This window comes from Apteryx mantelli, chromosome 7, assembly GCF_036417845.1.
Source record: "Apteryx mantelli isolate bAptMan1 chromosome 7, bAptMan1.hap1, whole genome shotgun sequence".
Lineage (NCBI taxonomy): Eukaryota > Metazoa > Chordata > Aves > Apterygiformes > Apterygidae > Apteryx > Apteryx mantelli.
The window spans coordinates 42030054-42057461 of NC_089984.1; the positions used below are offsets into that span (position 1 = coordinate 42030054).

The following is a 27408-nucleotide window of genomic DNA, read 5'->3' on the forward strand; positions in this document are numbered from 1 at the left end:
TTATAGTAGAATCAGCATACTTCAAAGTCTCTTAAGTTACTAGGTTCTGTTTTACTTTTCTCTTATGGCATACTTTCCAGCAGTTTTCTCTGTAATACAGGTTTTGTAAAGCAAAAGAATCTATCCTGTTATCATTCTGATCCCTCCCACCGTTATCTGCGCTCTTCCCGTCTACCTCTTCTCTTCTTTAAACACATCTTTTTATTTAGGCAACTGAAAATAATGATATGTAGTACACAAAGGAGTTGAACATGGCTGACACTACAGCTTTACAGATTAAGATGACCTTAAATGAATAACATCTCCCCTTGACCTAACCTTTTCTTCCTGTGCAATTTCTAATTGGGATTTAACACGTCATATTGGTTTCCTTGTATCTCATCTCTGACATAATTTCCTAAGGGGACAGACAGTTTCCCAATGTCCTTTTTCAGTGCCAGCTGGGTACTCCATCTCATACTGGGTGTACAGCTTTCAGTGTTAAAGTATTTTGCATATTTTAGTCCTATCAGTAGTTCCACTGTCAATCACATATTTGACAGTCTTCTTTGGCTTAGACTGAGATACTCTCCTAATTTTTATACTCTCTAATCCTCCCTAGTCCAGTTGGCCGGGACCTAGCATGGGTACCGTTCTCCACTGTCTGTGGCCCAACAGCTAGAAGTAGCTTCCAGGATTGAGTGTGATATAGCATATATTCTATACTCTATAAAATGAGTTGCAGTCACAGCCTTCCCTCATGCTTTCTTGGGAAGGCTATCCAACCACCTCATTAAATCATTTCATGACTATGTGAAAGCTGAGTGAGTTAATACTGTGACTTGTGGCATTAACATACCCATCCACACCCTCATAGTATCAGCACTGCTTCTTAGATCTGGCATACTATTAATCACAACTTCTCTGCCACCTTCAGCTCTCTTGCACGTACTCTTTTTTAAGTCGATCATGTCAATAGTATCAAGATTTTTTCCTGTTTGATGGAATCTGTCGGATCTGTATGGATCTGTTTACCTTTCAGTGCTAAATCTTTGCCAAATGGGTCTCCATATCTTCCCTTCTCCCCATGCCCTCAGTGATGGCAAAAGCCTTACTCCTTCTGTAGCCTTCTTCCACAACAGACTTTTCCCTATGTATTTGCTAACTACATAGGGTTCCTACTCCAGCTCTTTTGTCACTATTCCACCAAGTTGTTTCTCTACCTTTGCCTCACTCCTTGAAGTGAAACTGTTAGAGTATGACAATCTTTTTCAATGAATTTGTGTTCTGTGTCTGCTGTTCACACTTGCTTAATTTTTGATAAATACACTTCTGCTAACAATGAGGAGCTCTAGAAGAGTTAATTCGATTCTGATCCAGCCCATGTCTGAAGGGAATTATCAACTTATATCCAAATGGAGACTCATTTCTGTTCAGTTATTCCCTAGGCGCTTTATGTTCCTAAAAGTGAAAGTGGAAATACCCCAAAATTTCAGTAACTGAAACCTAAATTTTAGAATGTCTCTCTCATCGCTGAGGCAGTTTTTCCATAGGTCTAACCACCACCAATCGATCAATCAATTCCATAAAGACAACCTCTGGCACTATGTTGCACCTATGGCAACACCTACATGTGAGCCAGACTTCATTCCCGATAAGCGACTATCTGTAAAGAGCCTCAGTCCCAGAGGTGGCGATTTCACTGCAGTGAAGATACGAAGTCATAACCCCAGCAGTTTTAGCTAAGAGACTGCCTGTGCCCCACATTCCCATCGTACATGTTTGCTTAAGAACTGGTGCTCCCGCTATGTGTAGCCTACACACAAGTCCTTTCTCACATTCCTCCTCCAACATTTCTAATAATGCACAAGTGACACTACAACATTTTTTGCAATCCCACAGCAGTGTTAAGGCAAAGCTCAAGGCAACTGTCATAAGCAGTAACAGTCTTTTTGATGATCCCTTTAGATAAAGGGAGGAGGAGGAACTTATATCTGGCTGAAGTTTCAGTTCTGTTCCATTTTTAAGGTAAAAAAGAGTTCAGGTTGTAGATCACAATCACCAAAACTCTGTGATATCTCAGAAGAACACATTAATCTAAAATGTTGAAAAATTGTGGCATCTGCAGTTCTTAGAGGTTTCAGTTGCCATGTGCTGAATTTTCACAGACATGTCTGCCCTGACTTTCAAGGAGACATGCCTTCAACAAGGCAAAATCAACAGACTTTAGTTCACATCTCAGAATCCGAGGCTCTTGCAAAACATGCAGTGCTGCAGGTTGAATGCTCTATCTACAGCTTACAGCCTACCTGTACAGAAAACCCATGTATTTTTTTTTAAAGAGGATTATGGGAAATCTAACAAAAGATAGATTTTTTTCTTTCAGTTCTACTAACAAAAATGAGAATATTTTCCTGTTGAAGTGAAAACAGGTAAGGACACAACATGTTTTAACTCTCAAACATTGGCAAACCATTCAAAAGCTACCTGACAGGTCTACTCAAGCCCACAGGCATATTATGGTTTCAGCTAAGTGTGTGAATGAATACTAAACATGGCAAAACCAACTTAATAAAACTGCTAACCTCTAACTGTCTGGACAAAAGCTTAGTAAGCATTAGGAAAATTTACAAAATTCACCCCAGCACAGAAGGCCTATGCAAAAACTGCACTGCAAAAACCCTAGAGAGGTGGTTTCACTACTCTACATGATCTTTCATAGTTCCTCTGCTCTTGAAGTGATTTTCACCCTGCTTAAACTTTGTAGAAGGTGTGGATAAAGAAGCAAAGAGGAAATTGAGATGAGCAAAGTAACCACGTCATGATTAAATATGTATGGTAATGCCAGCGCTTCTTGTGAGAGTACAGCGAAAGCAGTCAGCTATTTAAGTCAAGTAACACAAGACAAGACATCCACCTACCTGCAGACTTCTAATATTGTAAGGACAGGTTCCAAGGAAGAAGCTAATATCACCATAGTACTTACTTTTTCCAGTAACATATATATGCTGTACAGAATGGGATTCACTTCTGAAGCTGTACCAAGTAAATTATTTAATTATTCATTACAGAAGAGATAAAAGACAGAGTATTTCACAGAGTAAAATATTTAGACTCCCTAGCTCTGTGAGTGTGATCACAGACGTGCTAACAGGGCATACTGGGAATCAAAATGTACTCAAATTAAGTTGTACAAATTATGCATATAAAATACTGAACGTTGATCAAAAAAGAGCCCTCCTGTACCTACATTTTATCTTTCATGTCAAAATAGTTCAAACAGAATTAAGCAAATAAGCAATTAATCAACACTCTTACATTGTTCTACTTACCAACATCCATAAAATAGGACGTTTAAAGGACTGCTGTATGTATCAATATTCAATTAAACAATTTTAATAAAGCCATTAAAGAGGATTAACAAGGGTTTGAATACGAAGAATCCCTGCCACACATTAGGTGGCTCTTTAAACATTTTCTAAAGAAATACAGTAAAAAACTATTAAAATATTTATGCAATGTTTGCATTAGTTCTATTTAACGGGCATAGCAGAAATATCGGCAGTATAAAACACTTCGTTTCTCAGAGCTACATGATTATTCACCAGTTATATGAGATAAATACATTCCCTGCTTTAGAATTAAGATGTTTAGCGCCTTCTGTTATAAAGAAAAGATCTTTAAATCCATCATTAAAGCTCACAGCTTCACCAGAAGTGGGTGCTTCCCACTGTTTATCTGTCGGCAAACCCTGGAGCGAGGATGCTGCGCAGGAGCCCTAAGCTGGAGCTTGAGCTTGCCTCGGGGCTCTCGCCTGGTGCTCGGCAGGTCAGGGAGCCCCGGAGGAAGCCTGGGTCTCACCCCAGCCCTGGTTTGCTGAGAGCTACCACCATGCCGCAACTTCTGCTCCAGGGAAAGCTCGTACATGGCTTGAGAAACCGAGGCACCACCTGGAGAATGAACCGAAAATGGCTCTGCCTTCCCTCCACGGGCTACGCGGCCGGGATGCGGCACGGGACCGGCGTTCACGGACACCACCGCCACCCTCCTCACTGCTCCCCAGGGAGGACAAGGAGCCCGGCCAGCGGCACCAGCAGCTCCTCCTGCGCTGGCTCAGCAGCGTCGCGCTTCCTGCGCCCCTCGCCCTTGCGCCGCCACGACCGCGAAACGGTGTCCCTGGCCTGGCCCAGCCACACTCGGCCACCCGCCTGCTCCATGACACCAGGCCACCCAAGCGTCCCACCACAGCACCGGCCACGCTGCAGGCACGAAAGACCCTCGGCGTGAACGTGGGCACCTCAGCCTAACTTCACGGAGAGCTTACACAGCGAGGACGATTATTTCATTCAAAGAGATTGTGCTGGTGCAGCAGTTCTGGGGTTTGTGGCTCCTCCTCTGTTACTGCATAACAAAAAGCCTCCGAGGACTTGTTAAATTAACCAGCGTAATGAAGTCCAATTCTGTGTTATTTGCACAGGGACTGGAAAAGATTTCATGTTTCCATGTACATAAACAAAACCTGGCTCAGCACACCAGGGACTTTGGAGGTTTATAGAAGACATTCACATTAATCTGTTAAACAACTCATTCTACCCTGCCCTTTCCTCCTAAGTGAATTCATTACTTATTAAAAATATATATTTGTTGCTGGCCTTCTTGCTCCCAGTGACTCATTACTGGACCCCAACATGCACACGTAGAGCTCGCGGTCAGGGCAGCCGTGCCCTTTGGCAGCCCGTGGCCGGCCGCCGGGAAAGAGGGCAGCCCCGGGCTGCCGTGCCGCCTCCGCACCGCCGGCAAACTGAGGAAGATGCAAGTGTCTCCCTTTCTCTTACTGCAAGGATTTGGATCCACAGTAACATCAGTCTTTACAGCAAACAGCACGCAGTGTCTTTGGGACTGCACCACTGAGCTGAATTACGTTATTATGAGGTGGGGAAACGAAACAAATCAATTCACCCCCTGGAAAACCAAAGCTAAAGCAGTCCCTCTGACGCTGCCTGCGGCACGGTGGGCATTTTGCTTCCAGGAATTGCCAAGCGGAGAGAAAAGTTTTGTTTCTTGCAAAACTGCTTGGGCAAAGATTGCTAAATATAAGCCCGTTTTTACATTCAGGCATTTATGGCTCGTTCTTCTCTCAAGGAACTGTTGCTTGCAGTTTAGGGGAGATATTGCTCCAAATTTGTATAAAAGCCCATATTTTCTTTCCTGAAATTAACAGCACTTATTCTTTAAAAAGATCAAAGAGGAGCAACCGGATGAAAATTTCTTAACAAGAACTTAAAAAAAAAATTATATCAAATCACTACACCTGTGAGTTTGAAGAAACTGAAGCGCATGTTCTACTTGAGCATTATTTTTACAATAGTTTAGAAAGACATTTGTTTGCCACAATTTCCATTCATTAAATAAAATGATCAAGATTTTTAAAGATGATGCAACTCCTTTATGAACAGGGATTGTACTTCTGTTCAAACCAAAGTAGAAGTGAAACTAGCAGCTACTCGCTTTTGATTGTTTTCATAAGACACTAATAGCCACCTACTTCTTAAACAACCCCCCCCAAATCCTCCTATCACCTTCCCTCCTCGCCTTTGCTTCAGAAGCTTTTATGTTACAATCAATGACAGCTTTTATGCTACTCCAACACTATTACATTTTTTTTGTTTTGTAATGTATGTAGGGACAAAAGATATATTCTGGTTTTCATTTCTTTTTTAGCATTCAAAATCCCTGCTTTTTCATAAATTAAATTTTTATGTGTCCAGCTAAAACTGCATAAGTTATCCAATGGGTCTGCAGAACTAGTTAAACTCTCTTGCAGCTTCCACTAATCCAATCCAATACCCAACTAGACTAGTTTCATATCTAATCAAATCATGATACACCTTACAGGCACTTGCCTGCTAGGCTAATGGGAGATTTGCCCTTTTTCCAGCCAAATGCACTGGGTCTGAAAACTCTTATTTTCATTTTGAAGCCTCTGCCAAGTTATCTTACAGTAATCTTTCATCCAGTGATTTTAAGAGTGTCTTTTTTAAAGCCTGTATCCAGCCAGGGGACACATCTAATACAGGAAATGGTGTTGCACCGGACTTGACACGTACTGCAAAGAAACAAATGTGTACGTTGAATTTATGAGTCACCCCAATACATTTATTAAGCATTAAGTTGTGCTTTTACAACTGGTCTTCATCAAAGATATTTCATCTGTTAGCCAAAGCGTCATCTTTTCTAATGACTCATAATGAAGACTCATTCCATTTAGCTTGATTTTACTGGCTCATCAGCCTCTTGTTCTCCAGGGGCTAAGCTGTTCTTTTCAGCGTGTTCAACCCACATATAACTGGCCATTAACTATACTTTTTAATTATGTAAGAATCAGCTAATCAAGACTGACCAAGAAATAACTGATGTCGTGATTAAGGATAGAGAGACATCTGCTTAGAATTATCCAGACCGCTGTTTCAAAACTGATAAGGCATTTACTGCCTCAGTATTAAATTATAACAAGAACAAATTATGCTTGGGGGGCGGAGGAGAATGTAGAGCTTGCGTTACCCAACTCTTGAAAGGGAAAGAGACGGACAGGACATAATATAAGCTAGGTCCGGCGTCGAGAAGAAAAAGGAGAATCTGTCTGTACAGGATACCTGACTGTATCAATACAGGTCACAGAGGGAAGCAGACAAAAATTCTAAAGTATATATGAGGGGCTGTATATAATGTAAAGAAAACCATTATTTCCATGGTTTTCAGAGATGTGGTAAAGGATCAACAAATATCTCCACCTCCATTTCCTAATTCTTCTTCAGAAATACGTCATTCATTTGCTAACACCCAGAATAAAAATAACATTCATATCTATTAGATTCTTCTCTCATGTAAATCCACAACCATTCTCCTGAAGTCAGGGAGCTGCAGTTATGTATTTCTGATTAAGTTTGACTAAGAAGTTTGCTTTAACATTCATAAATGTTGCATACAACTTTTCTGAAGACAAGACTTCTCTTATTTTGATGAGAGTCGGAGACATATACTTCCCCCTATTTCTTCTTTTTACAGAAAAACTTTGGTAAGATACGATCATTTTATATGCAAACTGAAACAAAACACATGGATTCCAAAATACTAGTCAGATAAAATATGTAACATGACAGATACTACATCAAAACTGAACCATAATTAGAACCGTAACTGACCATAACTCCTTTCATCCTTAGGGGAAAAAGAGCATCAGATAGGAGGAGGACAGTGTGCTTTTGCTGGACTAAACAGCACTGAGAAAGCGCAAATATGTGGGTCAGATCAAGGAACAGGCAAGCTCTGCTCTAATCCCAAGAGGACTCAGAAAGCATAAATTGCTGAGAAGAGTCCCATTCAGGGGGAGTATTACAGTGCACTCAGATTACCTTGTTCATACAAAAAGCATACTTTTCCATACAGCTAGGTACTCAAATTTTTTATAGTTACTTCAAATGAACAAGTAGCAGGTAGTAAGATAAAAGCACAGAAATAAATTGGACCAATTTCTTGAAGAAATCTGTCTGGATTACTGAGGCCAGACATCAAAGAGGGGAAAAAGAAGCGCGTCCTCCTGCCAAGCTTATGTTTCCATATATGTATTTCCTCCACACTCAGACTCTTCATATAGGCTCTGCTTTTTGAATCATCCATCTTGGCTGGTATTGCAATACTTAGCACTCATATGCTGCTTTTCATCTTCAAAATGTGAACAAATTAATCCTCAAGGCTCCACTAGAAGGAAATTAAATAAATAAAGTAAACCTTATTTTGCAGCTGGGCAGATCGAGGTGGGGAGGTGGACGAACCTGGCGCAGGGTTCCCAGCACGGGAAGCAGCACGTCCGCCTCCGGGCTGCGCACTCCCGCCCCGCCGCGGTTCGCAAGCGGGTATTTCTTCGGTAGCGCGTTCTGCCATCCTCTGCAGCCCTGAGAAACTGCTCTGTCACTTGGACAGGAACTGACATTTTCTGGAAACAGTCTTGAGTTTAGCATCCAGGAAAGTATCTAACTTGCCTCTGCATCCAGCCCTACACAGAAGATTCTTGTCCTCAAGTACCTTGCATCTGGCTTTTTCTTTCTTCCTCTCTTTTTTTTCTTTCTTTTTTTTTCATTTAAGAGGAAAACCTTCCATAAGCAGATGCAGAGAAACAGCTGTTCTTGCAAGCAGCTATGCAGACATGCCTGCTGCCTGAGTCACAAACTCCTCGCTCAAAAAATGTAAAAGAAACCATTACATCAGTGATGTTGAATCAGATCATGCCCAAAGAAACATCCACAAATCACACTCGTCTTGTGTTGATGTGAGGCACTAAATTTCCTCCTCACCAGGGCCCTCCTCTTTCCCCGTATTTTGTGAGACATGAGGAACCAGTCACTTTTACAGAGGGTCTGTGCACGCTACCTCCTTGACTGCACCCAGCGCAGACAGAAAGGCTTGAAGAGGAGCTGAACGCTGCCCTGCTTTGTCTATGGAAACCTGTATACACCTGGAAACCCCTTTCAGAGGGGTTTCGAGAAGAAGAAAAAGAAAAAGGAAAAAAGTGGGGGGAAGACAGAAAAATGGAGGGGGGGGAACAGGAAAATGGAAGGGGGACAGAAAAAAAAGAAAGTAAACAAAAAAAAGGCCAGATTGGATCAAAACTTATGTAGAGGGTCCTGAGCTCAATTCCTCACTGAGATTTTTAAAAGAGACAAAGGTACAGAAGACTAAAAATTACCTCAAATACTTAAACTTCTTTTAATGTTGCAATTTCTTTCAGTTTCTACTGTATTGACATTTCTGCCAGGACACCCCCAGTCTTCCTTCTGCTGTTAATCCCTTTGTGTTACATCCACCGACTAGCTAAAAATATGGAAGCAGACTCACAGACGACATGATTACCCGAATGGATGGAAATACAAACAGGTGCTGCATAACAACAGCAACTGGACATATAGGCAGTTTATCATGTTACAATATATGCACTTTGGAGAAGCAGTAAGGTTCACTCCCTCCTCACAGATGTGTAGCTTGTGCTCTGTTAGGCCCAGGGGAAAGGGTTGAGTGGATGCTCTTCATACACCGAAGAATAAAGTATGTTTTGCATAACTTTAAGCATCTATAAACACAAATCTGTACTATAGAACTTGACTCCATTACTCAATGCACATGATGAAGAATCAGTGAAAGCTGTGAAGAAGTTACTTGGAAGGACAAGTGTATTTAGTCGCTCCTCTTTGAACCATATAACCCAAAGAAATCACTCCATGACTGACAGCGCAGGGACCCCTGCAGTCAGACACACCTGGACAGGGAGATCAACTTTTAATGCTTCTAGAAATTACCCCAAGTAGCTTCCTGAAAAGCTCTGCAGTGAGGACAGTGGCAGTTTGCTGTAGCTTAGCTGAAAACTAGGAAGCCAGGTTGCATGGGAGACACGTGCCATGCTCAGCAGACCCACCAGAGCCCCATGCCCCAGAGAGGGACTATGAGCAGAACCGAATTGTTCCTTTTGATTCCTTCATTTCCAGGTGTAACATAAAATAACAGAGAATTCATTTGAGGGACTGTACTTCCGTGTATTCTGTATTTTCTAACCCTCAAAAAAAAAAAAATTGAACAGTGAAAACTAAAGCAAATTAAAGTTGGCATCCTTCCCTATAAAATTTGCAAGGCGACACTATTCAGTTTTCTCTGCAAAGCCTTCTGGAGAAGCTAAAGACCCTAGGAACTGAGTGTGTGCCAGGGAAATGCCACTAGATGCAGAAAGAAGAGAAATTCTAGAGATGCTGGACTTACTGCAATATGTGTGCTCCTATTCAAAGACATAGGACCCCTGGGACTGAGCATCAAAATGAAAATATCTAATAGAAAATTCATTAAAAGCAGGTTCGGCCTCAATTTTGAATCGAAAACTCATTTACAGTCCTCCCTGCCTTTCTGAAGCCAGAAAGCAATATCCACAAATGGTTCTGAAAAGCAGGAGAAGCCTCTTGGTTTTGGCCTGGTATCTTTACACGTGTTATGAAAAGGAGACCAAACATCATGGGCAATTATGGTGCATGTGATGCTGCAAAGGAAAATTCAATGCTTCACTTTCATTGCGATTGAAACGTTGCTCACTCTTGCTGGGAACAAACAAACAAACAAAAGCCCCAACAAACAAAAGCAGCCTGAAACCTGCCTGAGCAACTGATACACAGCGACAGGCGAAAACCACCCAAGAGCTCTGCAAGCGACGCCTGGCTCCAGCTGGATAGACTAGCGCTTTGCCTGCCAGCCTGAAAAACGATTTGGTGTTGGCCGGGAGGCCATCCATCCATCACAGGCTTTTGCACCACGCATGCTGGCATATGACAATCAGTGGGAGATTACAAGGTTTACAGAAAGATGCTTTTCTCTCTCATCTCTTTCCTAATTATTTATTTTGCAGTCACAGATGACTACGTTTTGCCTGTTTTTATTATCATCACGATCAACACTGACTCCAGACAGCCCACAGGAGAGAGGGAGTATACATTCCTGTTGTCTTCTTATAGCCAGTTCTCCTCCCCAACCTCTCTGCTAAGCGATGTTAAAATGAAATGCTGAAAACCTGACGTTCTGCAGTACAAAGTGAGATTAAAATATAGTTCTGAAAATACAATATTCTACTATTGCAATATAACTAGGGAACAAAATCTAAAGCAGACAATTCTTTATTAAGTTTATTACACCAGCAAATATATTTTCCTCTCTAATATTTTTATATATTTAATCAGAAGGTACAGCTCTAGGGTTGCTCTGACACTGAACAAGCAAAACCTTGTCTTGCAATGGTTCAAAGCTGTCAACCGATGCAGCACTGGAAACTGGCATTCTCAAGAAAACATACTAGCAGAGAAAACGGTACCTGCGCTACCCGTCAGACTATTTTTTTTTTGCCTGCTGTATGAACAAGTTTTGTAATTCTGCCATAAATTCAGAAAGGCTTAACTGCTCCATACCTCAGTTTTTCCATCTGAGAAAGGGGATCAACTCTGCCAGTCTTTCATGCAAGCCAAGGCTGCAGGGTAGGGACAGAAGCAGCGTGGGATCTCTAGACCCCACGTACTGCATGGTACTCCCGGGAATCGGGCCGTGAGCAGGACCCAGGCCTCTCCGCTCTCCAGCTCGCTCGGCACAGCCCCATGGCCCAGCTGGGACACAGGGAGAGGAGAAGCTTGGACATGGTAGAGATTATGACATTCAGTCACAAGAGAGTCTCCAGAATAGAAATTCCAGTCTTTTTGTCCTCTCCATCTCCAGCATGTTATATCAGCATACAAATATCTTCTCTCATTGTTCCTTTATTTCAGCAGGTTTATATAAAGGGAGGAAAAAAAGATCAAGGAGGCAGTATTTTCTCTCCTGATGGCACTGAAAACTTTCACTCCAACACACAGCTCCAAAACAACATGATAAATGCAACTCGAACCAAAAAGGTAGCCCCAATCACACACACTTGCCTTGCATGGCTAATACCAAACTGTGCTACTACTCACTCAATTATAGAACGAGTAACTGTGGAACCTTCTTCATTGCTATGGAGCCTCCATATCATGCTGCACTTAAATATTCACCCATAGGCTGTCTATAGGTGTCTGGAGACCAGTCTATGCAAGGAGTGTGTGGCAAGATTTTTTACGGAAATCCAGGTGCATGGAAAAGTATCATTTTGTAAAATCTCTCTCTATATATACCTATGGATTATAGGTATTGGAAAGTCCTAAAACTACAAGAAGGGATATAATTTTGATTCCTGTTAAATTCAAAAAACTTGTCAAAAGATTTTATTCAAACTTCCCTAAAATGTAATATTTAGATTAAGTGCAAGCATACACTTAATTTCAGCCAAACCCCAAAATGTTTAAAGAGGAAACGCTAAAATAATGAATACTAGCAATTTAGTCAAACTTAATAGTTTTGAACCTACAGATGGATAAAGCTGCATATCATCTAAATTTGCAAAATATTTATGGACTTTATCTAAGTTGGTGATGGGTTGAATTTGCAGTCATCAGTAGCTCTCCAACCAGAAAGGCACTTTCAGATTTTGGAATAAAAGACTGATACTCCTGTTTTTATCAGGAATTGGAAAAAAAGTTTAAAAAATATTTATCCAACCCATACTTTTGAAGTGAGGTTTAGTTTACAAAAAAAAATAACATGTCTACTTTTAGCAAAAGCATAAGAGCATATAAATCCAGCATCTTGGCACCTGAATGTCCATGCTAGATATGTCATCCTTATACCACAGAGCTATTGCAAACAACTGCACCGTTAGAGTTAAGGATTAAGACCATCACTGTGTGAATACACTTTTCCAGGAGTTGCAGTAGCTGAATCTTCCTAAGTTCAGTGTGGTGTGTACTAAATGGCTGTTGCCAGTGCAGAAGGGAAAAATTCTTACCTCCATTAAGATGAAACTTTTACTTCAATTAAAGTGAAACCCCAACTGTCAGCTTGCACAGAAACACTGCAGTACAGCTGCTGGCTCCAGTGTTTGCAGATAAAGCAGTCAGGGGTCACCGTTTTATGGCTAAATTACTGCACAGAATTATAACAGCAAGTACATTCTGAGAGGTCCTGTTTCGCTATTTAGTATTTGTTTGTTTAGACTTGTTTCCTTTATCTGTATTTCAAGCCACTGATTGTATATAAGTATGTTGATTCATTAACAAATTTCGTCAGCTATTTTCTTTGGCAGTGGAAATGGGCTGTTTCCCTGCTAAATTAATCCAGCCAGAATGTCACTTGCAAACCAATCAGCCCTCCTATTCACAAAGGTCATACAGAGAAGAAGAGAGCACTTTCTTCTCTCTCTCTCTTTTTTTTTTTTTAACCAAAAGAGACTACAAAAGGGTTCTGAACACTAAATCCTCTTTAGAGACAGGTCACTAGCACTCCGAACGAAGATGTGCAAAGTTAAAGGCTTACGGACAGAGCTAGTTCCTAGGTCAATTTGTCCACTGACTTGAGTGAAAGCTGCATCACACCCCAAAATTCATACATAGATAGAAGTGCTTTGGGCTTCAGAGGGCCAAGTCACCAAAGCTCCCACATATTTACAGGAATGGCACCCTTTGTGCAAAATATCTTGGTAAGAGGTCTCCTACCCCTGACATCTGCCCAAAACGGCTCTGCCTAGCATGTACGTGTTCTCTTTGGTGTAGTATCAGCCTCTACATCCGTGCTCCCTTGATGAGTCCTTGTGCTGGTTTCAATTTCTACTTGCCTGAAGGGTAGGAGAAGAGAGAGAACGGCATGCATGGGTAGGTCAGAAAGGAGACAGGACCTGCCTACTGTCTGCTTTTCAGACCGAGGAAATACTGCTGAAACCTCATCTGCCGTGGAGTCAAGTGTTCAAGGTAGCCTCCGATACTGAGCCGCCAAGAGCCCAATAAATCCCTGGTGCTGCGTCTCCATGTAGAAGTGGCAGCAGTGGAAGGGGGGCAGGCAGTGATGTTCTAAACTTCTGGAGATCTCTGGGATCCTAGGGGATTTAAAGGATAGGATGGTGACTTATACCATGGCCTGGAATGGATTTTCTCTCCTGATAAAGTAGAACAGAAAAAATTTTACTGGGGGAATAGAATCTAACCCCACATATTCCCTTTTTTATCGTGTTTTCTTAAATGTTGTGTTATAAACATGACCAAAAAGAACACAAAGTTATGGGGAAATGAATAGTGAGCTCTGCTGCTCTTAAATAATCAAGCTTTGTCTTTCCATTCACACGTTTCCTGAGACATTGTCAACAGCCTGTCAATCATAACTGTACAAATTACACCCTTGCTACTTCCCCCTCTAAAGCTGAGTGAACAACTATTCCCATCAGAAGGAAACCGTCCAAGACAAACCTGAGCTCTGAACTGCTGCCGATGCCCGGGTCCTTATGATAAAGCCATCCTATCTCCTTAATGTCCCTCAGATGCCCTCTATTTATCTCAAGTTTTTATCTTTATCAGCTACAGACTCAGACATACACAGAATTGAGAACTGACAAAGATCTCTAACATCTGTTCAAAGTTCTATTGCTTTGTCATTCATAATCATGACCTTTGTCAACAAATCACTTAAGCGTGAAATTAACTTCGAAAATAAGTAATTCCACTGACTTTACCTGGATTACTCACATGTTTAAAGTTAAAAGAATACTTAAGTGGTTTGCTGTATGCAGACCTACTTCTGACAGTGTAAAATGTTTCCAGTTGCAGAAAAACAGCCAGTAGTCACATACCGTTCTACTCTCAAACTCAGATTTAATCTTATGGAGGTTCTGTTTCACTTACACTGTATTAAACCTACTTTCGTCTATACCCGCATGCTACAGTAAGCTTTAAAGGAATTTACATGTGCATACATTACTGTCCCTTGCACAACAGAAACTGCATCAGAATTATTAATGTAATGCAGAATAGTAAAATCAGCTGCTCTGAAGGGTGGTTTGTTTTGCAGCTGATAGATGATTTGCTGATTCTGGAAAATCTCTCCAAATGACAAGTGTTTCTAAAACATTTAAGGTACAACAGAACTTAAGGTTCTCAAGAGGGCAATCACATTCAGGAACTAAATCATACCAAGAAACGTGCTTGCAAAAGGAGCTTGCTAGTAGGTTTTCTGAGACTGGCAAACTGAAGTCACTGCAAATAATTCTGTTTTTACAATTATGAATGTGCAATGCCTGAAAATTGATCACTGAAATATTTAATGAAAATGTCCACAAATAAACTTAAAAGCTGGAAACCACAGAGAAGATTTAAAACTGCAAGATGTGAAGTTAGGTACCAATAGACCTTCCAGAACTAACTATAGCATGTTGTCCTAAAAACATGAACACGTCTTGCTCATTCTAAAAATCAGAATACACCAAATTGACATTAAATATTTCCATAGATAACAGATGGTTTAACACATCGGTCCCCACTTGGGGTTGCCTAATGCATCTGAATCATGTTTTGAAATATAACTCTAGTTTTGGAAAATCTCTAAGGTTTTCAGTAAATGGATTTTAATGTCGAGGCTACTCAAAGCAGCTGTTTCTACTAAGTATGGAAAATTATATCCTTTTTTTTTTGCATGACCCAATGCAGAAGTTATGTAATTTTGGGGTCCGCTCTACCTCCATCCCCACCATTCTCCAAAGAATAAAATGCTTTATGTGAAACTACAGTTAAATAAGAGCACGCAAGTATCAGAGCTTCTTATCTATTGTCACTTATTATTCAAGAAAAAAATGTGTGTTTAGCATAGCTACTTCTACCTCAAGCATGCTGATTTAATGGCTACTCCCATACTCAGGCTTTCAAGGGGGTTTTGGGGGGTCTTTTTTGTTTTGTTTAAACTTTTGGATTCACCAATTTAGCATCAATACCTATGCAAAGCATTAGCAACCTTGATTTTACCAATGGAAGAAAAAACTATCACAAAGCAAGCAAGAATGCGGCAGAACAGAGAATAAACTGTGACTAGAAGAGTAGGGCTGAATTATTAGGGAAATGATGCAAGGTGTTCAGCCACCACTTTCCAAGAAATCACATAATTCCTTTCATTAAGGCAGAGAGGATAGGCCAGCATTTAATCAGAGACTTTCAACTCTGCAAGATGAGAAACCTGGTCAAGACCATGGTGAACCCCTCGCTGCCTGGTTTGTGCAAACGCCACGCTGTCAGGAAGAGGGAGCAGACTGGAGGAGCCAGGTCCCCAGAGCAGATCCACTAGTCCTCTGTGGATCCACCACTTCTCCGCAGTCCATAATCTACTGCGTGCAAAATATCTTGGTAAGGGGTCTATAGCACTATACATATTTGTTCTAGAACAAAAATCTTCTTGCAGACACCCCATTAGAGAGATAAGTAAACCAGAAAAGAAAAATTGGTAAATACTATATTTCTTAAGAAGCAAAGCTCATCATCTCAAAATCATAATAGTTAATCAGGTCCAGGTTCTCATAAAAGTTAATTTACAATCCTTTCATATCCTACTGATCTTTTAAAAAGAGATCAAGATTGCATCTTAGAATTACATAAATCCAACAGTTTATTGCAGGTACAAGTGAGTTTAATATGTTCAGCAGTGTCTGTATTAGCAGTTTTATGTTCTTTTAATCTCTGACATGGAATGCAAATAGTTTCCTCAATTGCAGCATACTCCACATTCCTGAAGGAAGGCACACCCTTTGACAAAGATTAAGGGCATATAAAGTTAAATCCATGTTTACTAAATGAATTAAATCCTCCTCTAGTTGTGATGAATGACTGAAACAGAGCAACCTACGCACGTGGCATCCGCGTTTTGTTTCAAGGACAGGAAATGAACAACTAAGAATTACTGAAAATAACATCAGGAAGGGTCATGATTTGGGCCTAACACTGAATGACAAAGTGAACTGGATTCTGCGTCGCAGCTGGGTAATGTTAGAGTTCATCCAAATGGTTGGTAATAAAAAGCATTCTTTGTTGTTTTACTGCAGAGCAGTAAAGAGGTGCCCCATTGCGTTCCACTGAAGTTCTTTGTCACCAGCTCAAGCCAGCGTGAACGCTTCTCCTTTGGACGCTTGCTTTCAAATGCACATTCCCTCCTCTCAACTTAATACGTAGAGCTGCACTGTTCATGTCTTTGGTCTCTCTAATACAACAAAAAGCACCTCTGCTTCTTTTATTTCACCAGCAGGGAAGCCTACAGAACCATATTGCTCTGTGCTAACATTTTATGGAAAATTTTTCCATAGGATGTGAGTGATCTTTGGTTTTCCTCTGACAAGCAGCATGTAGCTGTCCTGATCTGTATTCCCAAAACATATTCTTGAGATGCTCAAAGGCGAAAGTAGTTCAACAGCTGAGATGGTAAACTGAGACTTCAATGATTTTGGTTCCACTATGGGCCTTGTCACACACTTCCAAAGAGATCCCCTGCAGAGGACTGCATTTCTCTATGCTTCTGTACCCCTTTTGTCTGCCCTGTGTATTTAGTTGACAAGCAGTTCAGAAGGGTCCCTCTGAACTTCAGGGCTTACAGGTGAATTTCTCACAAAGATACTGGTCCCGTGTTACTAAACTGTCAGATTTGCTCTCCACATCTGAAGGATGTGGAGCAGAAACTGTTCAATACAACCCAGCATTTCTACAAATGATGCAACAGGTTAAAACAGGTATTTTTCACTACTCAAAAAGCTCTGCTCAAGGAAAATCACAGAGGGCTTTGCAGGTGGTAAATACCACAACACCAGGAAGGGTGGGCTGGGGGACAGCTACTGCTATGTCAAGTATCATATACGTAGCCTGGCAAGCTTCTGATTTGCTGAATATAACCAAATTACAAGACACCTAGACACATGCCTCTGCTTGAAGAGGGCAGTGAGCTGGGAAGTAGCTCTGCCAGCTACAGGCAAAGAGCAGCACTAGGTGGAAAAATGGGCTTCCTCCTACAGCCAAGGAGGAGAACATAACTCACCATGTGGCTGAGGCTAACCAAGGAGGAATACTCCGCACAGCCAGCCACCAACCCCAGCTGGAGGGTGGCCCCTAACAGCTCCACATCTCAGATGCCTGTGGCTGGAGTGCGTGTCCAGGTTATCTTCCCTGCTGCACATAGGAGGAGGCATTCTCCGGCATCCTGTCTCTGAAAGCTTCCAGACAGGGATGGGAGTTGTCAAGAGAGATGTCAGAGCACATGGAAGAAGATACAATACTTATAGTCCCGAAATAAGGGCTCAAGCTCTGCTTTGATCACTGATCTCACTAATAGTGTAAACATCCCATCATCAACTCCTTGCCAACAAATGCACAGAACTCCCATTTAAAAGTCCAGCAGCGTTAAGCCCAAGTACTTGACTCATGCTCCCTGACCGGACACCGACTGCTGCTGTGTGGAAGCAACCTATGGCAGTAGGGGATGCCAGGGAGGGATGAGTCCTCCAAAAAAAACGTTCCAAAGTCTGCAGGATTTTCCATGTTACTGTAAATAAAAGGGATTACTGCAGGAAAGAAGGACAAACCCAAACCAAATAAAAATAAAGATGACAAGAAAACACTGAGAGGCAATATTTCCGCTTTCAATACCATGTAAATACAGATGTATATAAGGATTCTTGCTCTATAAGCAGAGTTCAAATATAAGCAATTCAAACTGGAATAAAACACTCTCGTTAAGGGCCTGTTCTGTAAGTGTCAGGTAGCAGATTTGGCACAGGTTACCTTTAAACTATAGATTTTAGAATTTTAACCCCTCTTTAAGAACCTCCAGCATAAACTGAATATGCAACAAATATACTTACTCATTTCGCTCCAGATTGATGACTAGATGTTCACTTTCAGCTTGTATCACAACCTGCAGCAGTGCTGGGTGATTCTGAAAAAGGAAAACAAAGGTGGCTGAGCCCAAATCGAGTAACATCCCTGGACAGCCCACCCTGCTGCGATGTGCCGAGAAACCCTGCAGGCCTCTGCCTGGCAGGGAGCCGAACAAACTTCCTCTGTTGCAGAATCAGGGCCCTGACTGGGAGGAACAGGCAGCTACAAACAGAAGAAGGAGAATTGTCTGCAATAAAACAGCTCTTCACATGCAGCGCAGTGTTAACAAACAGCAAGAGGCAGCACAGTGCCATGGGGCATCACACCTGCGTCTTCAGGACACCAAATCGCACCCTTAAGCAATTGTATCACTTGCAGCCCTCCACAGAGTGCACCTTGTTTGTGAAGATAAAGATAGTAATGCAGTCCACATCACGTGCAGGAAACCTCTTTGATATGGTTTTGAACTTTCTCTTTTTCCTCTCCATATGATAGTGTAACTAGTTCTAAACACTAATATAATCTCTCATCAATGCTCAACCTTGCTGTAGCATTCTTCTTTAAACGAGGTACAGGTAATAAGGCTTGGGCTTTGCATGACCACTGTCCTTTTGAGATGTTCATGTACATAGCTAGTACTTCCAGCATTGATAGCAGACCTGTAGCACTGCGATCACAGTCAGCAGTGTGGCTCTAACACAAATACTTATCCCCTTAAGGTTAAGTGTGCTAAATACCTTGCATGTAGAAATGCACATGCAACATAGATCTAAAACCACCACGGAAACTAAACAGAAAGTAGAGTGATGCTGAATTAGTTCTTCTCTATAAATAGCTACATATTTTAATATGTATTTTGTAACTTCTCATAGGGAATAATTAGGTTTTAGCTAATAAATAAACAAATGGTGTTGGAGCAATTAGAAATATAGTCAATAATATTCTCAAGTATCTTTGTGAGAACAATGCACCAAGTACACAAGTATTTAGGAGAATTTTCTAAACAAGTCATCAACAGCTGAGCACAGGGAAATCCCAGTTCCATTCTAGCATGGGAGCAGGAATCCAGACATGCGGATTTCATTTTCAACACTAACATGACTGTGCGCAATCTTCATACAGTCGTCCCCCTGATTATCAAAAAAGTTCCTTTTTATTGTTAGTATCTGAAGCTAAATTCACTAGTTTTTGGAAGCTCTGAAAGGTCATCGTAGAGGTCTGGGCATAGAGCTGAACAAGTGGCTCTGAGGCAGACGGACTCAAACCCTTGCTTGCAGCAAGGGCCAGCGTATCTATACGAGCTCTTGAGAGCTGTACTTCAAATGAGAAAGCACAGTTTATCATATGCTAGTTACTCTTAATCCAAAAGTCTGAACTCACATATATTTTAAGACTGTTTACACTCAACTTACGTTTCATTAAACAAACTTACTGGATAGCTAGACAGTAATTCCTTGTTTTGAAATTCTGACAATATCTCAATAAATCAGTTGTTCCTCTATACATTCAGTACACTTTTTTGAAGATTTAGACCAGCCAATCACAGAACTGCAGCAGTCTAATTTTAAGTTTTTAGTATTTAACTGATTTATTGAGAAATGTGTCTAAATTTGTGAATGTTACAGCAGTGCCCTGATGGAAACTCGGTCTGCATGACTGTCGGAGCACCCCACCCATGAAATGCAATGATTTTAAAATGATTTGGAAATTTGTAAATGTTTATTAAAAAGTGAAATTATGAGGAGACTGCTGTAGACTAAACAAAATGGTAATTTTGTTATAATAAAAAATATCTGACAACTCCCCAGTGCTCTCAGGTAATATTAAGCACAGATTGTGACTCATAGGATTGCCTTCTTCCAAGCACCCTGCCCCACTGCTCGTGCAAAATCAAACACGTTTCCCCCTTCCACACAAAAGAGCAATGATGAAATTCTGCATCTATGTGAACTTTGCAGAAACTAGATCCCACTAGAATGCTAAATAAATGCTTCAGACTATCCTTGGTATTCAGCAAACACATGGGAGTCATTTATTGGAAGAATATTTAGGGGTAATTTTGATTACCACTTTAATATTATTGCATTGGTTCCAAAACCCATATGATATGCATATTATAAAGTTTTGAGAGAATAAAATACAATTAACTACAATATAATGCAATAATTAAGATATTGCAGTAGCACAAATGGGTTCTTTTCTGCTAAAGGCCCTCTCTAAATATGCAGATGATAAATATGTTTATTCATGAGTTTATTGTGGTACTTATTTGACAGTCAATTGATGTTAGCAAAGTTAAAAAAAAAGGTACAAAATAAAACAGACTGTTACAAAGCAAAAATCATCACTCAGAATTTCTAAAGCTGAAACATTCTCATTACAGGGAACAATAATGTACCCCAGCTAGGATGCCAGACTGTTTTGCACGAGACCCAGGTTCAGATCCTTGCTTTAGCAGAGATTTTTCTTTCAAGCAAGTGGCTCATTTCCTTGTTTGCTGTCTGGGAGAAGGAAGAGATAAAACTATAGCTTTTCTTATTCTGTCTGACAGTCATAAGGATGAATACAGTAAAAATTACAAGCTACTCAGGTGGTATGGTCATTAGGAGCATATAAGTACCTAAAGAAGATATGTTTCTAATGTGAAAAAGAATCAGAGATCATTCAAAAAGGGGTTTGCTTGTTTGCTTTCCTTTTCTAGGTATACACTTGTGAAATGAACTCCAATATTTTATTTTGCTTTTCTGCAGTGCTGGTGAACACTGCCCTAAAGTGTTTGCTCAGTTCTGCTACGAGACCTTAAAAACTCATTTTGACTCTCATAAAGCAACATAATGCTCTCCCCTTAACACCAGTATTTTCAAAACTGAGTTGCAAAACTAAACAGGAATTACTATAAAGACAGATATTACATCGCTGTTTTACATTTTCTGTTTAGAATAATCAAAAAAGCACATTGTGAGGGCATGTACTCTCCTGGTCAAAACTTTTTAGGAAGAACCATTTGTTCTAAGCCTGTCTTAAGAACTACAGGGGAAATAATAAAACAATTTCCATGTTGGTATGACCATTTACTCCACATACAATATCTTTAAAATTATAAAATGTGAATTTGAAATGAACCTTATTAAAATAGCATTATTTACACCATAATAAATACTTTTGGATGTTTCTACCTTCTTTTTCTCTACAGACTTATGCTCTTTAGTCCTTTCTAGTTGGAAACTTCAATTTTCTGCTTTTCTTAGGCAGTAAGTTCTCTGCAGTATATGACAAGATTTCACCAATGCACAAAAATTGTTCCTTGATATCTTAAGAGGCGGAACTGACTTCTAAATGACTGAAGCAATACTCTCCTTAATTTCCCTCTTTTATTTAGAGCATTTTCATTCAAATTTACGTGGAATTAGATCAGGGGAGAGAGAAAGATATTTGCCCCCATTAGTTTGCTCCTTGCTTGCTGAAGGATGTTAGCTGGTTTGAACTGGCATTAGTGGAACCTGCTCAATAATTGAAAAAAATTACTGAACCACAATAAGCGATGAACCTTTAGTTAAGGCCAAACAAAAATTATGTCTGATAAATCACATTAAAAAAATGAATAAAGCATTTCTTGAACAACAAGAGCCTGGTGAGACAGTAGCATATTTTTGATAGTAACATATCAAAGGAGAAAGAGAGACTCTATACAACCCACTCTATGAGCCGACTGGCAGAGAATTCTCTTGTTTTCTTACAATGGAATTAAAATCAATATGCTCAGTTTTTACCTGCTGAACTAGATTTATGGCTACTAGATTTATTGCAGTCCCCTAATGCAAATGACTTAGAAACACAAGCAGAATATTGTACCAGATTCAAGCACAAACTAATGTGAAAACAACATTTATTCCATAAAAAAAAAAGGCTGAGCTTCAAAAATTACACAAGTCCAACTGAATAAAAACAGTTGCAAGTTGTGATGATATCCATCATGGCCGGATATTTTTGTAAGCAGCAGCTTCCTGGAAATTACTCTCTCAAACTGAGAAACTCTCTGTCCCCTGGCCATACCACACGTTTAATTTTCCTTTCCCAGTTTCAGCTGAAAACTCCACAGAATGGCTGAGGCTGGCAGGGACCTCCAGAGAACGTCTAGGCCAACCCCCCTGCTCCAGCAGGGTCCCCTAGAGTAAGCTGCTCAGGGCCGTGTCCAGTTGGGTTGTGAATGTCTCCACAGGTGGGGACTCCATAACCTCTCGGTCAACCTGTTCCAGTGTTTGATCATCCTTACAGTAAAAAAGTGTTTTCTTATGTTTAAATGGGCTTTCATGTACTTCTGTGTGCACCCATTGCCCCTTGTCCTTTCACTGGGTGTACTCCGTCCCATCGTCCAGGTCAGTAATGAAGATGTTAAACAGCACTGGTCCCACTACCAACCCCTGGGACACACTGCTAGTGATTGGCCTCCAGCTGCGCTTGGTGCTGCTGATCACAACCCTCCGAGCCCAGCAGTTCAGCCAGTTTTCAGGCAAAGAATGTCAAGTTTAATTAATAGGTGTTTTAAGTACTATTAAGCTTTTTTTTTTTTCCTTTAACCACACCAATCTCTAGGTCTTTATTCAGAAAGAGAAAATAAAGGGCGGTTTTGAGAATAAGGGCTTCCACTGTGAATCTGGAGATGGTGTCAAGATGGTGTTGAGAGCCCAGCTCTACCATGGACTTCCTGTTGGTTGGGACACCTGGGATCCATCACAGGAAACAGCCCAAATCCCATTGACCCCAGTTAGGCCAAGTTGTTGCACCTCAACTTTTTTTGTGCTTTGCTTATCCTTTCTACCTCTTTCCTCCAACTTGCCTCTGCAAGTTGGACACAGCAATACTTCCTTCTTCCTGTCTTTGACTACCTAGCACGTAAACTGTTTTAAAGACATGCTGCCTAAAAACAGGGGTGAACAAATTGGCACCTTTCTTTTGGTGATGACATCAAAACATTACAAGAATACTAGCTGAAAAATACCAGTAAGTAAAGTTTTTTTTCCTTAGTTGCACACATTTTGTCACATTAGCATGGTCACAGTCTCAGCAGTAGATTTTGAACTTTTCTATATTTTCATGGGCTAATTTCTAATAACATTGACATAAGAGCCACACACACACACACACAAAAATAAACACAACTTTTATGCATGAAATACTAAGAGCTATTTCTTTGGAGTAGATTTGTTCACCTTGGTGGAATGTCCATTCTGGAATTTCAAAACAAAGTGGATGCCACAGAGCATAGTTTTCTGCACAGTAATCTATGAAAAAGTATTAATCACTGCTGGATCATCTCTTCCTTTAGGCTGTGGATTTGGCACTTCCTGTGATCACACTGCAGTACTGTTAGCTTTCCCCTTGATAATAACTCTTGAGATTGGGATAGAATACTTTGAATCATTTCTCATTACAGCTGAATAGAGAGAAAATTGATGAAGTGGTCAGTCCTAACGTTTATGACTATAGCTTCCTCACTATAAAGCAAAAATAAAGGATTTTATCAGATTAAGATAAATGAGTTAGCTAGTATATCCAACTTTAAATAAAAATTATTCTAGCATTTATATAATAGAAATAAAAGAAAATAAAGACTAAGAAGGAATGTAAATAAAGTCAGAGCAGCAACATTAATTAATTTGGAAAGACAAATGCATTTTCAACTGTTCAAATCCAATATTTGAGGATAGAGATCAGTACCAAAAGGGATGATTTTGCTTCTCTGGTTTCAAGTTAAGATTTAAATAATGTCTTAATATGGCAGACTGAAATAGGTAGGTTTGTTTAATCCAGGGAAGTGGTGTCCAGCCCCTCCACCTGACTTCCCAGAGCTGCTATTAGCTCCGCTAAAGCCCATCTTGTGACAGGACCGACTCTGCGTGTGCCTTCAACTTGACCTATGGCTGTGACCTGCTAAGTCACGTCAGGCACAGATTGCATGAACTGTCCTGACAGGCCACTGCTGGGACACTCTCATCTGAAGTAGGCTACAATTCGTGACATAGTTACAAAAAATCTTTTAATTTAAGAATTATGGATTGCAATTAGTTTCACACAAGAAGCCTATTGATATTCAGCATGGACTAAAAATGAAAAACGCAGCAAAAACTCAGATTGTCACATTTAATAATTAATTGTCTGGGCTTTAATTCAAAGTAAGAGAAATCCCATTGTCAGTAACAAGCACAGGAGATTTTGGAAGTCAGCCTTGCACAAAGCTCGTCAGACATGCACATTACTGTATCAGACCACAGCTACCCAAGTACAGTTTTCCCATAGGATGCACAGCAAAAATGTATATGCAAGAGGTAAGTGTCATTTATTTTGACCGCCTACAGCAAACCCAGCCTGGCTTTGTCATGTATGTATGTAGTCATGTATAGTAGCTTGACACAGTGTTACACAAGGCAGTCAGATGCAGAAGAAAATTACTGTTTACGGAAACAGTGAGCGGAATAGGGAAGCAGACATCTTCAAAGTACAGAGAAACCAGAATGTGTTTCTGAAATTTCCGTATATATTTAGAATTAAAGTAAATACATATCTTATTTACCACCCCAGCAATAGATTTCTTACTGGAACATTTGCTCCTTGTAGAATCACAGCAAAAACAACTGTCAGGGACCTAAAGGTGTTTAATCCATCCCCCAGTAAAGGGCAAGGATGACAGAAGCTTGTCTAGCCTGTTTTAAGAAACCTCCAGTAAACATAACCTGTTCTTAAAAACTACTACAGTCTCCACCGACAATTTGTTTCAGTGATTAACTATCCTTACCAACAGAAAGGTTTTCCTAAGGTCTAACATGAATCTCCCTTATTGAAGTTTGTGTCATTTATTTCTTTCAGTATTCTCAGTGGATAAAAACACTAATAAATTATCTTCCTATTAAGAGCAATCCTTTACCTGCTAGAAGATTTCCCTCCTTTAGTCAAGGGGCACCCAAACTCTAAGTCTTGGTCATCTGGTTGTATCCAAGACTTTCCCATTCTGTCTTTGTTGATTTGGGCTAAAACACACCACATAAGGTAACAGCAGAACCTCCAGCTCCCCACCATACACTTACTCACTTCCGAAAATCCTTCCCTGGGGCTTTATGGAATTGATTTACAAAACTGGAGAGACTATCCGCACCAACTGCAAAGCACCAGGCACATGCGGAAGAGGTTTTGTGGGTGCCGCAAGAGAGTTCCACGCATGGCCTGGATGGAGATCTAACGGCAAGAAAGAAGCGCAGTTTTTTTCACTATTCTCTTTTCTCCTTTATACTAAAACTGCCAACAGAAGTGTGAATGTAGCTGCTCTGATTCAGAAATTATCTACTCTGAAATGGACAAAGCCAAGTGTGAATGTTACCATTTGGTGACAGCACTGACACAGGTCAAACTCTACTAATGATGTGACAGTCAAAGGGTTCTACCAGGCTAGATGACCTCTGAGGTCCCTTAAGCCATATTTTCTATGATTTGATGTAAAGTGAAGACAATTCTTTCTCCTTTATCGAAACATACTTTCCAAGTTTTTACCATCTTTGTGTCTCAAAGAATAAGGTTTGGATTTTTTGAGTTTTTAAGATACCTAAAACTTCATAGGGAATCTTTCAATTTTGTGTCTAATATGAAGACTTTGTTGACCTGTGTTTTTTATTTTCTTTTCTAATTATTAATTTAGGCTTAGAACCAGATCCTAAGTAATACATAGACAACTAAAATGCTAACTATAATGCTGTCTCAACTGTGTGAGGAGACAGAGTCCTTTGCTTTTGTTTGTTCTTTTAAATTTTATTATTAATTCAAGGGCACACACTGAGATGTCACAAGCAGATCAGGATGCCACGAAGGCTGAGACATTTACATCCTGAAGAGATTTGGTTTAGGGAGGAAGTAGTTAGAGCTCTGGCAGGACTTGCTAAATTTTGTGTTGTGCTGCACAGTTCCCATGTAACCATGTATAAATCAATTAGTTTCTCCATGCTGTAGTTCCTCATCAGTAAAACAGAGACAGTGGCACATCCCTACCTCACAGATTGTTGTCAAGTTAAGCGCTGTGAGATGCTCGGTTGCAGCAGTGGTACAGGTTATTATAAACATGCTGTATGGTTTTAGAGAACAGTAGTAAACAGCTTGAGGAAATCCTTACTTTGAAGAGTTCTGGAGATATATAAGCCATTCTGTGACTTAAAACTGTAGAGGCCAGCTGTGAAAAAATATGTTGTCCATGTGAACTGTTGACAATGTGTTATAGTAACACTTTCCTTATTGCCTCTTTCCAAAGTATATGCTAGGTAATATTGTAAACATCTCGAATGTGGAGCTTAATTTTCTGAAAGCTGGGTGAAGTCTCTTTTGTACATCTTTCTTGATTTTACAGAAAACTTGTTACACAGAAATCCTCGGACTTCACCAGAGGCACTTCTATGGCTTTCAGGGAATATAATGCCATAAGCAATGTTGGGTAGCAGCAGCAGACTAGGATCCATGGCATCTGTGACTCCGAGAACCATCAAAGCTTCAAAAGCTTTTCAGAAAGGGGGAAGGGATGAGAGGATTTAACTGCAGTGCATCATAAGTAGACAAAATCCTGAGATGACAATTTCAACCGTTAACAATAAGCAAGAGGTAATTCAAAACACGTTCTGGGATGTTAGGGCTGTAACGTCCTTCTGGTGGATCACATGGGCTGTACTGCAGACCTGTTTTATTTTAAATTTAGAGTGAACAGAGACATGGTGTTAGGGTTGGGTGTTTTTTTGTTGTTGATGGTTTTCTTTGGAAAGATCGTCTGAATGGAAGCATGTTCAGCCCAGAGCTTGTTTTTAGTGTCTTTTTTTTTTCTTAGCATCCTGTATGCAGTTCAGTGTTTGTAGCTCTGATAAAAGTAGCTTTTTGCTTATGGATGTAGACTGTGGCCGTGGTTGTGACAGATAATGCAGCGGTGGGCCTATTGTTAGAAATTTTCAGGTGTTCAACAGATTTTCACTCACTGCTCCTCAGTAAAACTCTCTTTTGTGGTTACCAACTCTTTCCAATGCCTAGCTGGAAAACCCAATTTTTCTGTTTTCATTTGATCTTTCCTTTTCTGTTACAAAGGCTAGTT

At 40.4% G+C, this 27408-nt stretch overlaps 1 protein-coding gene across 4 annotated transcripts in view; it reads right to left on the minus strand.

Annotated features, from left to right (window-relative positions):
• ADAM12 (ADAM metallopeptidase domain 12) overlaps positions 1 to 27408 on the minus strand; it is a 197094-nt gene that overhangs the window by 130499 nt on the left and 39187 nt on the right. For all 4 annotated transcript variants that reach the window (XR_010884767.1, XM_067300374.1, XM_067300376.1 and 1 more), the window contains exon 3: positions 18281 to 18354. Coding sequence is in view for 3 of the 4 variants with exons in the window: in XM_067300374.1 (XP_067156475.1) it covers positions 18281 to 18354 (74 nt within the window). In the remaining variant the exon portion in view is untranslated. The remainder of the gene's footprint in view (positions 1 to 18280; positions 18355 to 27408) is intronic.